The sequence below is a fragment of the Leiobunum rupestre genome, chromosome 7 (genome assembly GCF_980474605.1).
Source record: "Leiobunum rupestre chromosome 7, qqLeiRupe1.1.hap1, whole genome shotgun sequence".
NCBI classification, from domain to species: Eukaryota; Metazoa; Arthropoda; class Arachnida; order Opiliones; family Sclerosomatidae; genus Leiobunum; species Leiobunum rupestre.
This window is the reverse complement of record NC_143390.1, coordinates 24,643,099-24,663,038: the sequence shown is the minus strand read 5'-3', so window position 1 is coordinate 24,663,038 and position 19,940 is coordinate 24,643,099. Positions and strand designations below refer to the sequence as shown.

General features: G+C 37.6%; 2 protein-coding genes across 2 annotated transcripts; one reads left to right on the top strand and one right to left on the bottom strand.

Annotated features, from left to right (window-relative positions):
• Positions 1 to 1,021: 1,021 nt before the first annotated feature.
• Scgalpha (sarcoglycan alpha) lies at positions 1,022 to 4,593 on the bottom strand. Its single transcript, XM_090154784.1, has 10 exons — positions 4,262 to 4,593; positions 4,021 to 4,110; positions 3,815 to 3,951; positions 3,523 to 3,595; positions 3,251 to 3,449; positions 3,002 to 3,176; positions 2,709 to 2,932; positions 2,606 to 2,632; positions 2,330 to 2,539; positions 1,022 to 2,248 (listed from the first exon to the last, which is right to left on the bottom strand). The coding sequence occupies exons 1-10, from the start codon at positions 4,314 to 4,316 to the stop codon at positions 2,140 to 2,142; spliced, it is 1,299 nt and encodes a 432-aa protein (XP_090010910.1). The 5' UTR covers positions 4,317 to 4,593; the 3' UTR covers positions 1,022 to 2,139.
• A 297-nt stretch (positions 4,594 to 4,890) lies between these two features.
• Positions 4,891 to 6,505, top strand: LOC149935307 (uncharacterized). The gene is made up of 4 exons (XM_090154793.1): positions 4,891 to 5,482; positions 5,554 to 5,744; positions 5,836 to 6,083; positions 6,436 to 6,505. The coding sequence occupies exons 1-3, from the start codon at positions 5,480 to 5,482 to the stop codon at positions 6,038 to 6,040; spliced, it is 399 nt and encodes a 132-aa protein (XP_090010919.1). The 5' UTR covers positions 4,891 to 5,479; the 3' UTR covers positions 6,041 to 6,083; positions 6,436 to 6,505.
• The last annotated feature ends 13,435 nt before the right edge of the window (positions 6,506 to 19,940 follow it).

The window sequence follows — 19,940 nt, the reverse complement described above, 5'->3', positions numbered from 1 at the left end:
CAAAACCTCCGAAGAAAAGCTAAGATTCCTCAGCAATGTCACGAAAAAATTCGGCGGAACATTCCATTTTTACAGTCCTAGTTCCTCCGAAATGTACTTGGTCGTCGAAACGTGGGTTGACGGAATAGAATTCTTACTAAGCGTCAACTTCATGGAAAAGGAAAAATTAAGGTGTTTGTCAAACGGAGACTTCCTGTTCACCTCCGATCCACGAGCTCGTAAGATAGCGAGCGGCATTTCGGAACATTCATGGAACTCGTCTTCCGTCAGAATGGATTTTAGGAAGATGGAAGAGGATTGCGGTTTTCCCGGCGCGAAAACTATCATTCCTTATTGGATTCGCGGTAGAGAATTTGCAGCGTCGGTTCTAGATAAAATGATTCACCAAGACTACGTTGTCCTCCTGTTTTGGCAAGACAACTTCAAGACGGATGAAACTAGAGAAACCACTATGGAATTCGACTTTTTGGAAGACGAAAACGTTCTTTGGTCTTGTGTTTTGAAGTTATCGACTCAGTTCAACCCAGAAACTACGACCAACGTCGAGCCAAGTGGAACACTAATCTTCAAGAAACTTACCCTGACAATGCGTCTAACCGATTTACTCAAGGACTATATGTGGTGCAAACGGTTTACGTCGTTTACGCTGCGTTGTTCGAGAGATATGCCGCCAATTGACGACCAAGTGAGATCGGGGGAATTCTTGCACGCTTTAATAACTTGCCTGGAATCTTGCGCGCAATACAGGTGGTGTAGGTTCGACGTTACGCCCAAAAATTTCGATCGAGCGTTTGCCATCGACTGCCTTGTGAAACGAGGAAGGGTTAAACTGAATCTCTTAGAAGGAAAGGCAATTAACGAAATAGTTAGGGTCTCACGATTTCTGCAAAAAAGGGAAACCTTCGTGCAAAAATTGAACTTTGACTTCTACGAGGACGATCGTCAGCTTTTATTTATCGTGGTTAAAAATTGAAAATACGCGATAGTGGAAACACATGGAAAATGGTTCAAGAAAACTATCTCTTTGTATAAACACTGTTTTAATAAAATGAACAATAAGGTGGTCACAAAACAAAGCCTTTTGGCACAAATTTCTCGACAAATTTCATACCTAAATAATAGTCATTATAAAAACTACAAAATTGTATATTAGGAGATTCAACACAAGTGGTATTAAAGAGTAATCAACGATGCCTTTCCTAGTACCTGTTTAACTATTGAACTACGATTATATTATAGTTTTCCATATAACTACTGAAAGACTTGTAAAAAAAACTATAAGCTAAACATAGTGCGAAATGTTTCCAGTAACAATTCATAGTTATACGTATAAATAAACCTTTTGTATAAATTTCAATAAAAAATATAAACCACGAATTTACATAAAAGTGCCCTGGGGTTCAAAATCATTTTAACAGACTAGATAGCTAGAAGCTCCCCACCTCAATTTTATCAATTTAGTTTTGTAAATGGTAAAAGCGTGAAATTTAAAACTTTTCACGGCAAAATGTTCTTTTGAGCTAATATCCTAGCAATATTTAAAATGCAAATAAATACGATAAATCCAAAACGTTCGACCAAACCTGGAAGCTTTTGATTTTTTTTCTTCAAAGTTCAAACGAAATTTTTTTAAACCATAATAACATCCACGAATATTGTTTTTAACTTTTTGTACCTCATTTTTTAAAAATCTAACTTCTAATAGAATATTTTCTATTCTACAAATATTATAGATCAGCAGTTTTTCATATACACTTACGGTATTTGTATATATATATATATATATATATTTCCATCTACATGTAGCGTTATTAAAATAAATAAGAGCAACGTTAAGATGAAACTAACGAGTTTCATTTTTAGTAATTAAAAAATACAGGTTAAAATGCCTTTTTTGGACTTGGTAAAAAACAACTTTAGTTTCCTAAATAATGAACAACGCGTAAACGTTACTGTTCTCTAGAAAATCAGCTCATTTGTTTTGCTTAGTTTATATAGAGTAAGGCGTCCTACAAAATTTCTAAACAGCTTTGGTTGCGAGCTGAAGTGGTATGTAAAATAGGAAATGGCAGTTCACAGTAATTCGTCGCTAGACTAGCAAATACAGTTGACGGAGATAAAAATTTTAAAATAAAATCGTCACTGCAAGAAATTGGGTTGATCACCTCTGGAATTCGCCCGGGAAGGTGCGTAAGGAGGCGGAGGTGGTAAACCTCCCGGTCTTAAAGAATTGGAGCGGTTTTCGTACCTTCAAAATTGAGTGTGGCTTAAATTTTGAAGTAGATGTGTACTTATTACTATTGACGAATGGTATTAAACGAAAGTATACCCCGTTGAAGTTGGTTTAGGCAAAGTGGATGAAGGGCTGCCAGTTCTAGAACGTGTCAGCGAATTGGAAGAGCCTCCTAAAGGACTAGGGGTAGTTTGTGGAAGACTAATATCAGCAGGGTGCTCCAAACGAGTGGCTACGTTAGTTCTCAGGTGGGCTACTGTGCCCCCTCTGCCCCTTTGCATCGAATTGAAGGTACTCAGCTGAACGCTATATGCAAATAAAAAGACTAATTATAATAAATATTATAAATGGTAATTGTAAAATGAATATTACCAAGTAGTTTCTTTATTTAAGGTTGCCCTATTTTGAAAAAACGAGCATGTTAAAATAAAATTTATCTATGGTGGAAGGCACATTTAAAGTATGTCGAACTTACGTCTGTCCTCTATGGCAACAGAAAGCGCAAGCTAGGCTCAGTAGAAGAATAAAAACAAGAACTAGAGGTACGATTAAAGAAAGAATAAAATCCAATAGGAAATCTCTTCGAGGAACTCGACTTGTTGGAAGGTGGAACTCAAATTTCTCATCTCTAGGTAAAATATCGTTTGATGAGCTGTCGCTTTTTCTACCATTGTTTATTTTTCCATGTTTGTGATATATCTGAAGTGAAAATAGGCAATTGGAATTATAAAATATCACTCCTATAAAAAAAGATTAAACTTATATTACCAATCTAAAGCTACACCAATCTGAAAGGAAATCTCCCTTTCTAAAAAGATACTCTGCAGCTGTTCTGATGTAATCCTTAGGGCAAGGATAACGCTTACGCAATGGAAATACTTCTCTTTCTAAATCCAAAAGGTCCTGAGAAAAATTATGAGTACCACCAACTCTAACTACAACCCTATAATAAGCGCGATAAAAACAAATTGTCATTATACATAGAAAAATCTTATCATTTTAACAAAATATGCCAACCCTTCTTTATCTTTAGGATTTAAAGGCCTTCTTCCACCAACATCGACTGATGATGCTAGCATCGTAACATAAACACTTTCACTAGTTTTCCACAAATGGTCTTTGAAAATATCCTCAATTTGTTTCAATCTACGATCCTCAAATAAATCTTCAATGTTTAAATTTAGAAGTTTCATCTCGGCTTCAAATTTAGCTTCTTCTAATGAAGAAATTTAATTAAATTAGGAATGTTGCAGCCGAAATAAAAATTGAAAGACAAAAATATTTCTAACTTCCTCGATGTTGAATTTGAAAATTAATTATCCTCCTAGAAGTTTCGTAATTCTTTTTGTTCAATGCTATAATCTGTTTTGAAATCATAAGCTATAATTATCTTCTTCGAGAATACAAAAATTGTTAATATAATCGAGGGGTAGATCACTCCCTTCATTATTAGGGCAACCTCATATGATTAAATTCAAATCGGTAGCTTTTGCTGTATAAAGATTAAAAATTATAAAATAAGCAATTTTGTTTATTAGGACAACTTGTAACAGAGTGATCTGCCCCTCGTAAATAATTTACTTCGATATTAACATCCCCAGCTTCTTCGGGAGCACCATATAAAAATGCTAAATCTGAACCATTTGGATGTCGATAATACATCCATCGAGGCAAGTCAGGCATATTAAGTAGCGAGGCTCTGTACTCAACCAAATCATCTTGATTTTTGTAAAAGTAACAACACAAATTAGACCAAACCTCTTTAAAATACTCATTACATAATTTACCTTCTCCAAAGTTGTCAAAAAAACTACGACTTATTGGTAAGTAAAAAGCTTGGGTTGTATAAACTACATGAGTTCCAGTAACAAAGTGCCCTGAAATTTACATTATAGTTTTTACTTTTCGGTGTACAGCAAAAATGCTAGCCATTAATAATAGCGCGGCATTGCAAAAATAGGCGACACATTTTTAGGCTTAGACCAAAAAGAAGGTAACGGTAATAAGCAAAATGAGCGTTCTTCAAACCTGATAAAAAAGGGCCTCCCGAAAAAACCAAGAATATAAACGATGCGTATATCATGATATTTCTCAATATAAGGCGACGAATCTTTGAAACTTCACATGTTTTAACGTGCAAAGGGTTATTGGAAGCTTAAGCCGAAACCGTTCGCGACCCAAAAGAAGACGAAGCTTTTCGCACGATCCTCCAAGAATGTGCAATCGCTTATCAATAAAATGCACCTGTGACGGCATCCTACTACTCCACTCTCTCAGTCAGCTTCGGGAGCTCTCTCTACTGGGCGGCGCAAAAAATAACAGAGAGACAGAGAGAACGGAGACCATGTACGAGATAGTGCGGAAAAACTACAATAGACCTACAAGATTTCCCTCGTTTCTTTTCTGGTTCTTTTCGATATCCAAAAAAAGGGTATTTCAGAATGAACGGAAAACGTTTAGCAAGTTGAACTAAGAGTAATTTAAATGAGCCCTCGTGTTTTAAATGAAATAAAAAGTCGAATTGAGTTCGTGAAACAAATTAGCTTAATCACCCACTGAGAAAGATTGTCTTTGAATCTCCACACCAATTAATAAGACCAATCGAATGAATAGAAAAAGCAAAAAGTTGGTACAATCCTTTAAAGAGCAAACGATGCTATTATTTTTTAGGCGCGAAGAAAGGCCTATTATTCGCTTTAACGCCTATTTAGGATTAAATCGCATAATATTTTAGGATTAATGGCCCTATTAATTTAACCCGAGCGGAAAAGTGTAGGATCGTTTCGCGCCGTGAAGTAAAACAATAGAAACAGTTTATCGAGTTTCGTTTCTTCGAAAAGAGTGCCGAAATCAAGAAAGCGTATAATTTCCCACAAACTCGATGATATCTCCACTTTTGCCAAATTTACTCACGGCGCTGTGATTTATTCAAACTCGTTCTATAAAGGGAATCGGAGCCATGGAAATCCGAAAGCGAAGTGTTTGTATATTTATTCCGAAAAACGCGGTCAGTGAATTTGAAACTCGATACAGCCGAGAGGAATATATCTCCATTTAAAAGCCTACAACGACACATTTCCTCCGCATATAAAGACAGAGCGCTTCCAAAGATTCTCAGTTTCAAGTTCAAGTTCGAGAGAAAACGACTGGCTACGATTCGGATAAGTGATTTATTTACCGTTTAACCATCGCCACTGTCCGCCTAATTTGTCAAAGCCGCGACTTTGCGCCGAGGAATAAGATAGGATGGTAAAGGATTTAGATAGCGACCCTCGCTTCCTTTTTTGGTGGTTTTACGTTAATGCGTTCTTTTTACGCAGAGCTCTTCGTGGACGCGGTTAATCACGTTAGTGACCACGTTCTGTTGCATCCTCTCCAATTTCCCGACGTCGGATGCTTTTATCGGATACGGAAGCGGACCATCAGTCAGCCTGACCTTCACCAAGGGCCTGGGGGGATCACCGTTAGGAATGAGTTACGGAGGACAGCAAGGCGGGAGCAGCATGTTCAGGTTCGGTTCTTACTACGCTTCCTAAATAATGACAATTAAAAATGAAATAAGGGAAACCGTTTAATACATCGTTTCATTTCTGTAAATAAAGCAAAATGATGTACGGAACATGTTGCGCCAAAGCTCTGTTCAAAGAACCCGTCTTACTATCGGTTCTCAAGCCTCACATCATCGGAAATCTGCTAAAGTTCAAACTGAAATTGGTCATCAAGGGGCTGGCTAAAAACGGCATAGGGATACCCATCTCCATCCCTTTGCTTAAACAGGGTCCCATCAGAATATCATTCAATTATTAGAACAACTAACTCGCTGGATGAGTTTCCACATCTAAAAATATAGGTAGGTCACTTTTACAACTAGATGACTATGACTCTTCGGTTGAAACAAAGAACCAAGCGCAAACCTTTCAAAATATACCTTCGATGTAAGAAAGAAGGGTTTCAGTGGTATTATGTCCTCTTTAACAGAAGTATATAAAATACATCTTACGAGATAAGTATCCATCTTAATATAACGTTATTCGCTTGAAACATGTGTCTTCGCGGGCTCCCGCTGATTTTTCCAAATAACTTTTGTAAGAACAATAGTGCGGACGACATACGCGAAGGTACACGTTTCGTATTTATGGCTTACATAGATACTTCTCTCTTGAAAGATATATTATAATCTTCTGGATTTACTTTTCTTTCAGTTCCTTTCATTCCCATCGTTCACCGTTATTTCAACGCGTATTTACTGTGATGCCTGCATTATAGATTGTGTAACAAATAAAAAGCTCCTAGCAATTTCAAACTTTTCGCGGAAAATGTATATTAAGCGGGTGTATAATTCATTGTTGCGTAAATAAAGTTTTGTTTAATTTATAATTATTAATGGTTCGATGGTGTGGTTGCTGCTTTAAGAAGAGAGGACAGGGATGAGATAATGGTGGGACCGAGGTTCTAATCGATGCTGAAAATTGGGAACTACCGATCCGTGAAGAAATTAAGAGATTAGGAACGCCTGCCCGATTCTCCCGCCGCGATAAAAGACCGTCTTAAGTACCCGCGATTAAAAGTAATTAAAATGGGCGAAGCTTCCTTCGTTTCCCTCCTAAATTCAATTAAACAAGTCACGCTCTTGGATCATATTAAATGCTTTTAATTACACTCAAATATCGGGCAAAGAATTTTCATAAAAATAAAATTAACGTAGAACCTTTTATTTACAATATTCCGTATCAGTTTCAATGACATATAAACATTTTTTGATACTATCAACATTTTTATATTTTGTTTGATGAAAACATCTAACCAAAATACCGCCACTGATCAGTTCGCTTTAAGGTCCTTTAGCTGGGAGCTGAAGGGGACAATGGATTATTTTCGTTTTCCGTTGCACTTTTACCAGTGGATATTGGTGATACGAGAGTAGTGTGTTCAGGATCTCCATTCGGTTGAATTGTGGTACTCTTTACCGGCGTTGTAGTAGACGAGCTTTTGTCCATGAGTACAGGCTTAGTTGATTGGTCGAAAATGGTAGTGGTTGTTGAAAAACTTGGGGTGGTAGATTGAATTATCGCGGAAGATCTCTCGTCGACCATGTTAGTCTTAATATCGTTGTAGAACGGATTCGAAGTGTTGAATTTCGGAATGTAGGGTTTTCTAGTGACGGCGTACATGATAAGCGGTGGTCCGGTCGTCGGTCGAGTTTCGGTGACTGGCCAGGCTGGAACTCCTCCCCTCCAGGCTCTGGCACTGCTCGGATGGTTCAGCATCATAGTCAAGACGGCCTGGGCCATTGGGTCGTAGGCCGAACTTCCCGAAGGCATAATCATCATCATGCCTCCATTTGGGGTATGAGAGGCCATCGCCCAACCACCTCCTCTCGCTGGTTGTAGAGGGACAGTGTCGGCTTGGTTCAAAGCATTGGCGACGTTCTGAAGCAAGCTGCTCGGGGTTGTCCACGACATGGTCGCTGCAGCGGCTCTCTCCGAAGTGCTCTCCATCTCACCTACGCATGAATTTAAATTCAAAATCTTCGTGGAGTTAAAACATTAAATCTAACTATCTCTTAACCTTTATCATTCCGTTTACCAGCAGCAATTGGCTCGTTTAAACCAAGAACGTATTTAGGTTTTGATTAAATGTAATATTTAATAAATATGCCATATGATATAAATTAAAACAAATCTTTATTGTAAATTTTAACATAATAATTTTATTTCTAGATTAGTAAGGTTTAATACCGTCTAGTATGACTATATCTTCTCACGTATTCACCAATGGCTATAGGCTGACCTTTAGGGGTTGTTGTACTGCTCCTGGCCGGGTCGGTGTTGACGGTCGTCCAGGGTTGCGACACACCAGCCGACTGGGTAATTCCCAATGCCGTCGTCAAAGGTCCGGAGGATGATGGATTGGAAACGACCACGTTCCGATCTACGGTAACGGGCATTTGTTTTTGCATGCCCATGGGCATCATAGGTTTCATGGCCTTGGCACTCACAATCTTGCCGACCAGCCCCATCACAGTCATGACCACCTTCTTCAACAGATTCTTCTTAAGCATAATTAAATCGGTCAAGAAATTGGGTTTCATCAAAATGATTTGAACGGGTTTCTTGGACTTTTCGAATCCTTTACTGATTGTGACGCTGATGCCACGTTTGACTCTGGATTGTTCCGTCGAATTCCCGGTTCGGTCAAATTCGTCCGTTTCTCGTTCATTTCCCAAATGGAAGGAGGAAATGAAAACGGGCATAGTCGCGCAAAAAGCGATCACAAGTATCTGAAATGTTTTCATTGCGATTTAAATAAAACTGCTAAACCCGCCATTGGGGACCTCTCTTTCATTTTCTAATTCTTTTCGGTTCATTATTTAGCCTACATTGTTTGGTTATATCTCTTATTGTTTAAGGAAACTAATTATCGAAACAAACTATCGACAAAAGAACGCAATTGGGAATAGCGGAGATAAGTGGATTCAGAGCGAAACCGATACTCTAGGTAAAGTCACTTTTTAATGGTTTATTTTAGGGAAATAAATATCAGCGAAAAGCCGCGCGGATCTAATGCCCGTATAAACATTTGAAATTTAAATGAGCTTCGGTTAATCGTTTCGGAGGAGAAATTTTGGAAAACTTAATAGAAAATTGAAAATCCATGCCTCCGTGCAATCAAAACGTATTTCCTCAAAAAGTAACAAGGCGAAATAAATACTGGGAAAAGTTATCAAATAAATTAAAATAATAAAAACGTTTAACTGGACGAATATCAATGACTTCCCAAATATTTCGTGAGACAGCTAAATGAACTTTCTAGAGGATAATAATGTAATAAAGAAGCAGGTGCATTTTTAGAAAAGGGACTTGAACGGACAAAATATCTTATTACGTTCCAGTGTGTATGGGAATTATTTGGAAATCTTCGATACTTACAAGCAACTATTGAATCATTGGACCTACAAGCCTACAAGGTTAGGTACTTTAGAAAAATAAACAAGCCTACAAACAAGACACTGTAAAATCAAACGCCAAAAACCCAAAGACAATAAATGTAACCACTTCTTTTACCCAGTTTAAATTATTAAAGGATTAATTATCTAATTCAAGGACAATTTACAATGGTTCATCAAATAAGTGAATTAATTTTAGGTAACACACAGATATTCTAGATATCCTAAGACATAAGTAAACTCACCGAGAGCTTCATGTTGCGTTTTTCGTAATGCCACTTTGTCACTAGAAACACTTTCTCCTTCGAAAGCTTTCAAATATTTAATTTCTACTGAAACAAAAGCGGTCCTTTATAAGGTTTTCTCCGAAGTAATTATTTGACGAATCACTTTTCTTTCTTTATGGATGAGTAAAAATAATTCGGGTTCCCTTTCAATTCAAATTTATCTGACGCTATTCATTGGCCGATCCGTCTCGCGCGCGATTGTCATTGGTTAAGAGGAAGAAAATAAGATTTAATAAACTGGACTTATTTAAAAATTCGAAGCGTAGCGGACTCCGAAACAATAAGGAAAGAACCGTATTCAAAATAAAAAATTCAACCAATTGATATTTTATCATACTAGGACGTTGAAAAGAGCGAAATTAACTTAAAAACTATCTCAAATATCTATCATAAAACTAAAATCATGATAGTCGAGAAAAACGCGTCGAAACGGAAAATGGATTATATCACTCGATCCGCTATTATTCAAATTCAAGCAGATATACCGTCTAAGGAAGCGAATAAATAGTTGACACATTTTTGGGGGTGTAATAGCTCCTTCGTATTAGCGGATCTATCGAGTCAGGAAATCATACCCCGCGCCTACTATGGTATTAATTTTTGTTAGCGCTAAACGACACAGTTAATGAACTCTCAGAATGATCTGTTTCACTTTGGCAAAAGAAGCCCAGTAAGGCGAACAGTGGCACTTGGGCACGTCCCAGCCTCGCGGGCTAGTCGGCTCTCCAAAACTATCCGCGTATTAGGGGCAAACATTGACCGGAGTGGTAAACACGGCACGTTCAGGCTCGATTGGTGGCCGTTTTTACAAGGGCCCCCATTCGAAAAAATCGATAAGTCTGAGGATTCGGAGGAACGTTAAATTTTAAAAACGTCGAGTAAAATAAGCCGACGGCAAGAGCTAGGACCTTTCAACAAAGAGAAATGGGCTCAAAAGAAGCGGAAAATATTATAGCGTTTGCTGAGAAGTACAAGCAACTATATCCCAAAAAACCTACGGTGAAATTTTAAAAACGTTGAGTAAAAAGAGCCGACGGCAAAAGGTCGGATCTAACAATAAAGAAAAATGGGGGAAAGCCCGGAAAGGAATAAAAATTGTTTTAGCGCTTGTTGATGAGTTCAGCCAGAGGGCTACTAACCACTTCCGAAAATTTATACACCGAACACAGTATTTGGTAATACTAAATCTGTAATCACTTACGTAATCGCTTTTGTGCAGTCAAAGCTACAGGATTGTCAGAGGCGTACCTATAGGGGGGGGGGATGTTGAACCGGGCGCCACCTTAGAGGTCTTCTAGAGAGGCGCCAAAAGGCCTAAATTATTCCAACTCTATAGCGAATTTCCGGGCCTGGACGAACTCAGTATACAATTCTCAGTAGACCGCAACCAATGACGTCATACTTAAGGGATAAATAAATAGTATATTCCTAATTTATTTTAATAATGACACACATCGGGTTCACCATGTTAAAATTTTGAAATGAGCGCCACAAACCCTTGGTACGCCACTGAGGATGGTAACCCGATCACGGTTTAATCCTTGACTACAGAACCCTTATCCAAAAATTATCTGTATCGTTGCTACAGTGGTGTAGTCGGGCCAGGGCGCAACTCCAGTGCTATTTTCAAGTTTTCCGTTTTTCCAGGGCGCGCCCTGCCTCTTTATTTCCAACTTGCTAGAGCGCTCTTTGCTTCTATTTCGTAAAGCATTGGCACTGCGACTATAGTTCGTATAAAATTTTTGTTTATTAACAATATAAATTTTTAGTACCTTTTATCCATTTACTAATTATCTTCACGTTTCCTACTTTACTGCCAGCCTTCATATAAACCCCGTCACTTTAGTGTGTTTAAGCATGGATGGTAGATTTTAGAGGATCGGTAAAAATCCTGGTTTTTAGCCCCCATAAACCAATCACACTAAGGAAGTCGGCCAAGGTCATTTGAAAAACAAGTATCGCTAAGAATGGACGATACTGTTCGAAAAAAGAAAAAAGATAAACACGAAGTACATTCTTACGCCAAAAGGTATTTTTTCACTTTTTTATAGATTAAATATGATATACTAAATATCTGTTGATAGTTTTTGAAATTAAAAAACCCAAATTAAAAAATACTAAAATATAAAGCGCAAAAAATTAAGTAACAATATCAACCGCATTAATTTGCCATTTTGAAATTTTAAGATCACGTGGTACAAACGACCTTGCAATACTCCCTCGGAGTCTCTCGAGCTGATTGATACGCGGGGAGAAATAAAATGCACTGTGGAAGGCTATCGAAAACCTGTCCTCTTAATTTACTGTCCATGGTTTAAGCAAGAATGTATTTATTTATACTCAGGGAGAATGAATATGTCGAGACTATCGACGAACACGTTGAGGCCCTAACCCCGTCACGCTAAGGGGGGGGGGGGGAAAGGAGGCGGTCTTATTTTTTGCGTCCTCGCAGCAGCGTTAATCTCGTCGAAAAACGTAATTTTTAAGAACCAATGAGATTGCAGTATTATTTGATTTTATTAAAGCGGAGGAGCATACCGGGGGCCCCAACGGGTGGAATTGGAGAGACGCTAAAAATAATCTCGACATATTCATTCTCCCTGATTATAAATAAATACATTCTTGGTTTAAGCGTTCGGCTACCGTAACAGTAACAGCTGTTTCTAGACTGACTCTAGTCAACTCTAGGTGGTTTTTTTCGCTTCTCCGGGGAGAAAAAGTGTAAACTTTTTACCCTAAAACGTTTTATTCGCCTGCTCTCGGGGTAAGATTTACCCTGTCCCGAATTTTGTTCGCTTGTTCCAGAGCTCGAAGGTTACACTTTTTACTCCTCCTCGAAAGGAGGTGTAGAGGGAGTAATCTAGCTTTGTCGTCTGCTTAAATTTAGTTTCACGAAAACATAACGGGCAAGCTTTTTGTAATTAACCTTTAACCTTTAACTACTCCCTTCTTACTCCAACTCGTTTTTTTTTTCAATTTAATTTTTTTAATAATATTAGCGAATTATGTCATATTTAGAAAACACGATTATTGTTTTTGGTTATCTTAGTCTAGTATACAATTTACGTATAATGATTGTTAGAAAATATAAATTTTTATTTCAAAAATTATACGTAGAATTCGGTGACATAGGAATGCTGAGTATTACAATTAGCATATGTAACATAATTACTCATAAGTATCCACTGAAAATCTTCACTAACGGTTTGTTTCACCAAAAACCGGTAAAAAGGTGGACGACGTTAGATTTTAACCGTTTTATTCATCCTAGTAATTTTGTGAGTCACACTATTGGCTACTAACATATTTATTTAAGCCAATGGAAAACCTCTAAATTGAGAAGGAATTTTTTGCGTCGGAATTTTAGTCAGCCCAATGTAGCTTTATTGAAATTTATAAACTCGCTCGGTTTGTGCGGACACGGCCAACTTTGATCACGCGCTGTTTGCGCTACTACGGCCAACACATTCGTCGAAATTCCGCGAGCAAGGATTTTCCCCCTATAAACTGTACTATAATGTGTAGGAGTTCAGCGCCATGCTCGGTGGTTATATTGTCTTCAATGTAAAAACTATACTAAAAAAAATAATCCGCTAGGGGCGCTGACGTCATACACATCTTTTGCTCATAGGTTAACACAGAAACGTCAACGAATGAGATGGCCGCTGTAGCGCGAGAGATGCGCGAGAAATCAAAGTTGGCCGTGGTGCGGATGAAGTTAAATAATGAGTAGTTTAGAAAAAGAAAATGACCAATACGATTCGGTTCAGAGATCTCTTTCCGAAAATGGAACAAGTCGTCGAAGTGGGATATTCCACCAGCGTTATTAAAACCCATACCAAGCCTAGAAGAGTTAAGCCTAGGATCAAAAGAATCTGCAAAGACTCCAAGCTTGTAGATGCCCCAGAAAAGCTCAACCTGAATTTCAACAAATTTTTCAATAAACCTGCTTCTTATATTTGGCAATTCAAATTTATTTTAGAACCTGAGTCTCCGAAAACTTTATTAATTGCATTGACCGCACTTGACAGTATATTGTAGCCTTGGTTGTTCAAACCGGTTTGTTTACTAAAATAATGTCCGTCGGTTTATCAGAAGTAGAGCTAATTGAGCGACGGAATAATCGGCATTTGAGATTCGATGACGTCATATATGACATCAAATATGACGTCAAATATTACGTAGGATATCTGTGAAACAAACCGTTAGTGAAGAAATTGAGCTAGTGACATACTTCTGAGTAATTTTGTTACATATGCTATTAGCCTAGCCTCGCAGCCTCGAATAAGCGTGTGTGAATTTATTATGAATTTTGCCCGTAGGAAAGTACCATAACAAATTCAAATCATTACCTAGGTACGGCCTACTTCAATCACGATAAGCATCGAAGTTGGACGTACATTTATAGCGGCCGGTACAGTCAACTTCGATCAAGTGCGAAATCGAAGTTTATTTTTAGGACTACACCACTGGTACTGCATGACTCCAAATGCAGCGTAAGGAATGTCAAATAAATTTGGAGCTCGAAGCGTATAATTACGAATCAATGGACTGATGAAAGAGCTAAAATAGGACTACACAATGAAAAATTTGACATCCTGATATTTCAAAAATGGTAAGATTTGTCTGGTTTTCCACTGAATATTTATACCGAGTAATCTAACAGTAGTCACGTACACTTATTACAATGCTATAATTTTCTAAAGGGATGAACTTGAATTACTTTCGTCAAAAACAATTAGCCAGACACAAATTGGTAAACGTGTGTTTTACATAAGTAATTCACATTATGACGTCACGCACTATATATAATATATATTTCAGACGCTACTACACAAAACGAGCCAAAAAGGTATAGTAATTATCAGCTCGAATCGATATTACACCAATATCAAGAAATCTCCTTTTTCTAACGGAAATCTTCTACTCCAATTTACTTAATAAAATGTACATATCATTAAATTAATATTAATAATTATATTAATTAAGGTATAATATTTTAAATGTAAAATGTATTTAAAATTAACAGTAGTAGCTGCAGAAGTAAAATGGCCGCATTAGAAAACACCAATTCGTATTGTTAAAAGTGACATAATTACCAAAAGTGTGACAATCCCTGTACTTTCGTATGTCCAATGTTTAATGAATGCTCGACTCGAGATCGACCACATAAAAGACGCCTTTCTGGATCTTTTTTTAGTCTATGGTATTATATCGTAGGTAGAGGGCGATAGCGTCTCCACAGAACGACGAAAAATCAAAAAGTACACTAACTTTGACCGGTGCTACTTAGTTCCTCCGTTCCTCACTACGAGGCGTTATTTGTTGGTTTTAACTTCCTTCCCTCCCCAAGGCATACTTTCCCTTCTCCCCTCCCAACTTGTATTTCGCTCGTAACATTCATTAAGAAATAGGTCCGATTGACACACTTATGGTAATTATGTCACTTTTGGTATTATGTATTTTTCACATTTCTAAAGATTTTATTATAACTCAATTGCAACGAACGAATGATAATAATCAGCTAGGCTAATACCCAAGGCACCACCTTAGGCCTAAGTCATCAAGCGACTTTTAAAGCCTTTAATTCAGGTGGCCGGGTTACACTTACAACCTCTTGTAGCAAATCTGAGACGGGCTGACGTCGATGAAAAACGGAATTGACATGGTCGGGCAACCGTCGGCCCACCTCACTTTTTTATGGTCGAAATTTCCTACCGGATTTAAGGTCGGTCGACCGTCGACCGACCCAATTTTTCTGATTCCAACTGACCCTTAACGGTACTTGTGCCTACTCCCAGGCCCCTCTCTACCATTGGGCTAGGTAGGGCTAAGCCCTAGGGCGCCGCACCCGGGAGGGGCGTGGCGTCTCCCCGGAGGGGCGCCATCTGGCCCTTAATTGTTAAACACATACTATAAAAAATATATAAAAGGGCGCCTAATATAATTAGCCCAGGGGCACCTGAAAGCTAAAGACGGCCCTGCCTACTCCAAAACATGGTCGACCAGACTTGACATAAAGTCGTATTTTCGACCGAAAACGTACTTACGAGTCGGTATTTGGACCACGACCCAAGAGCGACTTTTCGACCAAAGCCCGACCTTAAATCGACTCTTTGTGCTACAGGGGAATGCGTAGGAGGGTGGTTTCAATCCACGCGAGCCAACAGCTCCCTACACTAACTATTACCGTTAACCTCAACAAGTTTTTATGGAAGGGGAAACCGAAGAGGTCGGGGGAAAACCCCTTAAACCATCGGGGGTTTGCCAACTTACAAACTCAACACAAAAGGAGTTGTTCCAAGTTTTCACCCAGTGCCACAAACTCTTGCTGCGAGGCGAAAGTGCTAACGACTCCGCCACCCCACCTTCGAAAGAAGCCGTGGCCCAAGAACTTGTCATATGTTGTGTTTCGCCATGGATAGTAAATTTTAGTGGATCGGTAAAAAGCCTGGTTTTTAGCCCCCGTAAACCAATCACACTATAATGGAGTCGGCCAAGGTTATTTGAAAAAAAAACAAGTATCGCTAAGAGTGGACGATACTGTTCGAAAAAAGAAAAAAGATAAACACGATTAAATATGATATACTAAATATCCGTTGATAGTTTTTATTGAATTAAAAATCCAAAATTAATAAAAACTAAAATATAAAGCGCAAAAAATTAAGTAACAATATCAACCGCATTAGATTGCCATTTTGAAATTTTAAGATCACGTGGTACAAACGACCTTGCAATACTCCCTCGGAGTCTCTCGATACGCGGGGAGAAATAAAATGCACTGTCGAAGGCTATCGAAAACCTGTCCTCTTAATTTACTGTCCATGGTTTCGCACAAATTGGGAAACGTTTATTAAGAGCGCTTTTGGCAAGCCGCTAAAATATAGCCATAGACATGATAGACTTTGTGGCACTGCTACAATTTTTAAATGTAATTTCGAATCCGGAAAGGGGATAAACCACAAAAAAGTACTAAACTTTGATTGCATAATTTGATGCGTGTTTAGGTTACGTAAAATTATGCTTGTAATTATTAGGGACAATGGCATAACCAAAACGAAATAAATGGTATATAGATAAAGTTCGGGAATGGAAACCATGGGATTTCGTAAAGTAGCAAAATAAATTGTTACTTTCAAAGGTAAAAAAATTAACATAAAGGTGGTGGAAGGGAACTTATTCCGAAATTTGCCTTTTTATTTGAACATCATGTATGCAGTGGGTAAACGGAATTAACTTTCCATTAGTGGCGTAGCCGGGATTTTGCGTCGGAGGGGGCACACAATATACTATAGAAATTAATAAAACCAATTTGTTCATAGAACCATATATTTATCGGAGTACGTACCTCCAGTGTCCTCCTCTAGTAACGCCACTGATTTCAACATTTACATATAATTATATATCGTTCAATAACTTAATTTTGGCCTATGCTCCAAAAGGAAAAGCTTATGCGCAGTGCCGGATTCAGTAGCGGCGCCAGGATTTTTGGGGAGATAGGCCAACCATTTGGAGGCCCATCCACCACCATTTTTTCAAATCCGTTCACGTGGATTATTTAATTATTTTTAAGCAAGTGGTGCAATTTTTGGGTAAAATGGGTACGCGACGAATAAATTAGAACTAATTATGAATTTACACACCAGAGTGTGTGTTGATCCTTTTTGTGTACCGATAACACTTAATAAATGAGTGGAACTTCTTTACTTATTTCTACGACTGAATTCAAGTCCATCAATTTACATTAATTCCTTCGGTACTTCGCGTGTACATCCCTTACATCAGAATTTACAACTTTACGAGAATGAATGTACGAACCCAGGTAGCACGAGCACGTGGATATTAAGTTGATATTTAGTATTCATCGTTTATATTCCGTGTTGAGTAAAATATATACGTCATTTCAAGGTGTTAAGTTAGTATATAAGACACTTATTCAGTCATGTGTTTCACTACACGTGTTTCCTACGTATAGATATGGTGATTATATCACTAGATTGGCAGACAGGTAGTTTTTTTGTATATAAATAGTAGATAAATAACTAGGTTGGAAAAGTGTTAAGCTTTACGTTGTGCTCACGTAGATATATGCCTAATTTACACGTGCTCCTGCTATACCGGATATATTTGCCAAATATATCAGTAGATTGGTAATTGAGGTTTCAAAAAGTGGACAAATAACCAGTGGCGTAGACAAGTGAATGGTTCCTTTAAAAACCCACCCTTGGACGTATCTTTGACTATGCAAAATTTTTATCACCTTCCTTACACCCTCTTAACTTTCACCGGGTATTTTTAAGTGTTAAATTATGCTTACTTACCGATTATACAATGCGCTTATTAAGTTTAAATTACATTAAATCTTACGGTATTAAGCTGGTATTGGCGTGTAGTAAGGAGTTATTTTTCGTGTATTTAGCGGTTAAATTTCATGCATTAAGAGATTTCGAGTACATTAATTTGCTATTTTTCGTGCAGTAATTGGTTATTTTTCACGTAGTCAGGGATATTTACCGTGCAGTAATAAGTTACTTTCGTGCATTAATTCGTTATTTTGCGTGAACTTATTGGTTATTTTCCTTGTATTAAGCGATATTTTCCGTGTATTTATAGGTTACTTGGCGTAAATTATGCTGTTAGTTTTCGTGTATTAAGCGGATATTTGGCATACAATAAGAGTTTTTTTTTTTGAGATACACAAACATCGGTGTCGACCCGAGGCCTTAGACACCAGAACACACACAATAACTGATTAATCAGGGTGAGATATGTATAACGGCCACGCCAACGGGGGGATACGTGGGGACAGGGGTGGGGACACCCGTGGCGGAAGCATCCCGACTACCCGTTGGGGGATTGGTAGTCGGCCTCACATGGCCTTCCACAAACTCTGCCTCCCGGACGCCTGGGATTACAGGAGTGAGCCACTACTCCCGGCTACAATAAGAGGTTATATTTCGAGTAATAAGCACTTATTTTGCGTGCACGAAGAAATTATTTCGAATACATTAATCTATTATTTTGCATGCATTAAGCTTTTTTTCGTGTATAAAGTGGTTTTTTTATTTATGGAGTACTGTTTTCCGAAGGATTGTTTGACTTTCAAACGCTGAAAAGGTCTCCATTTCAAGATTTCAAAAGCGATTTATAAATATATTTTTGAAAACTTCTTTTCTGAGGTCTATTCATTACTTTAATGAAATTAACTATAAGTATATCTTAAATTTTAAAATACAATTTCGTGACGTATATCCTTCACATACATTTTGTTAGATAATTGGGCAGAATTATAGAGAATGGAGATCTATTGAAGAAATACTGCACTGAAGAGGTAGTAGTTGTTTCATAATCATATGATTTTGATATTCAATAAACTTTTTTTTATCCTCTTATGCATTCTAGTCCTAAAGAGAATGAAAGTTAAGATATTAACTATTGAAAAATTATTTATCAATACAACACATAATCAATAAATGTATTGTATCCCAAAAACTTTACTCTATCTAGTATTAGACGAAAACTCATCGTGAAATGTGTACCTTTTTATCACATAATTAAAGAAATTAAACCATTAATGCACGCAAAATAACAAATAAATGTACGCGAAATAATCAATAAATGCACGCAAAATAGCCAATTAATGCACCCGAAATAGCCAACTATTGCCCAAAAACCAACTAATTAATGTACGCAAAATAACTAATTAATGTACACAAAATAGGCAACTAATGCACAGAAACGAACTTATTATTGCACACAAAATACCCAATTATGTACATAAAATATACAATTAATGCTCGCAAAATAACCGATTGACCAACCAAAAAAAACGATTGACACACAAAAAAAATTGCAATTAATGTATGCGAAATAATACCTAAATTCACGGAAACTAACCGCTAAATACACAAGAAAATAACTCTTAATACCCGCAAAATCGCTGATATAATTGAAATAAAAAACACGGTTATTGTTTTCAAACTTAATGCTATTTGAACTTAATATGTGCCTTTTTTATCTAAATGTACGCGTAATTTAACACTTAAAAACTACGTGGTGAAACACGTGCTAACTGGTGACATGATCAACGTTTATCAAACGTGTTTCGTATACGTTTTAAAAACCTCGATACAACACGTAATATGGTGCTACCTGGGAAGGTACACTAAGTTAAGTAAGTTTAAGAACCATTTATTTGTAAAGATAAAATTAAAGATACAATATGGATATAGTAGCGCTCCTCCAAGAGGTTTTACATTATATAGTAGAGCCTTGCCGCCTACCAAATGTTTAAGTAATTTGCACAATTTATCCGGGACTGCATGCAGGACCACGTTCCCGCCTAGGCAATATAGGAAATTGCCTAGGGCCCGAACATCACGAAGGGGCCCGCTCCGCCCAGATTTAGGGTTCGAAAGGTTTCCTTATTTCCTTATACAGTTCAATTTAAGGATATAGGTTTCAGATCTAAAGC

Excerpts from the sequence above, each read along its gene's own strand:
- Scgalpha (XM_090154784.1), bottom strand. The coding sequence starts at position 4,316 with ATGATATACGCATCGTTTATATTCTTGGTTTTTTCGGGAGGCCCTTTT. Across the intron at positions 3,952-4,020 it reads TTTTGACAACTTTGGAGAAG|ATGATTTGGTTGAGTACAGA; the intron begins GTAAATTATGTA and ends ACAAAAATCAAG. Across the intron at positions 2,540-2,605 it reads TTAAATAAAGAAACTACTTG|CGTTCAGCTGAGTACCTTCA; the intron begins GTAATATTCATT and ends ATTTGCATATAG.
- LOC149935307 (XM_090154793.1), top strand. Across the intron at positions 5,745-5,835 it reads GGCGGGAGCAGCATGTTCAG|CAAAATGATGTACGGAACAT; the intron begins GTTCGGTTCTTA and ends CTGTAAATAAAG.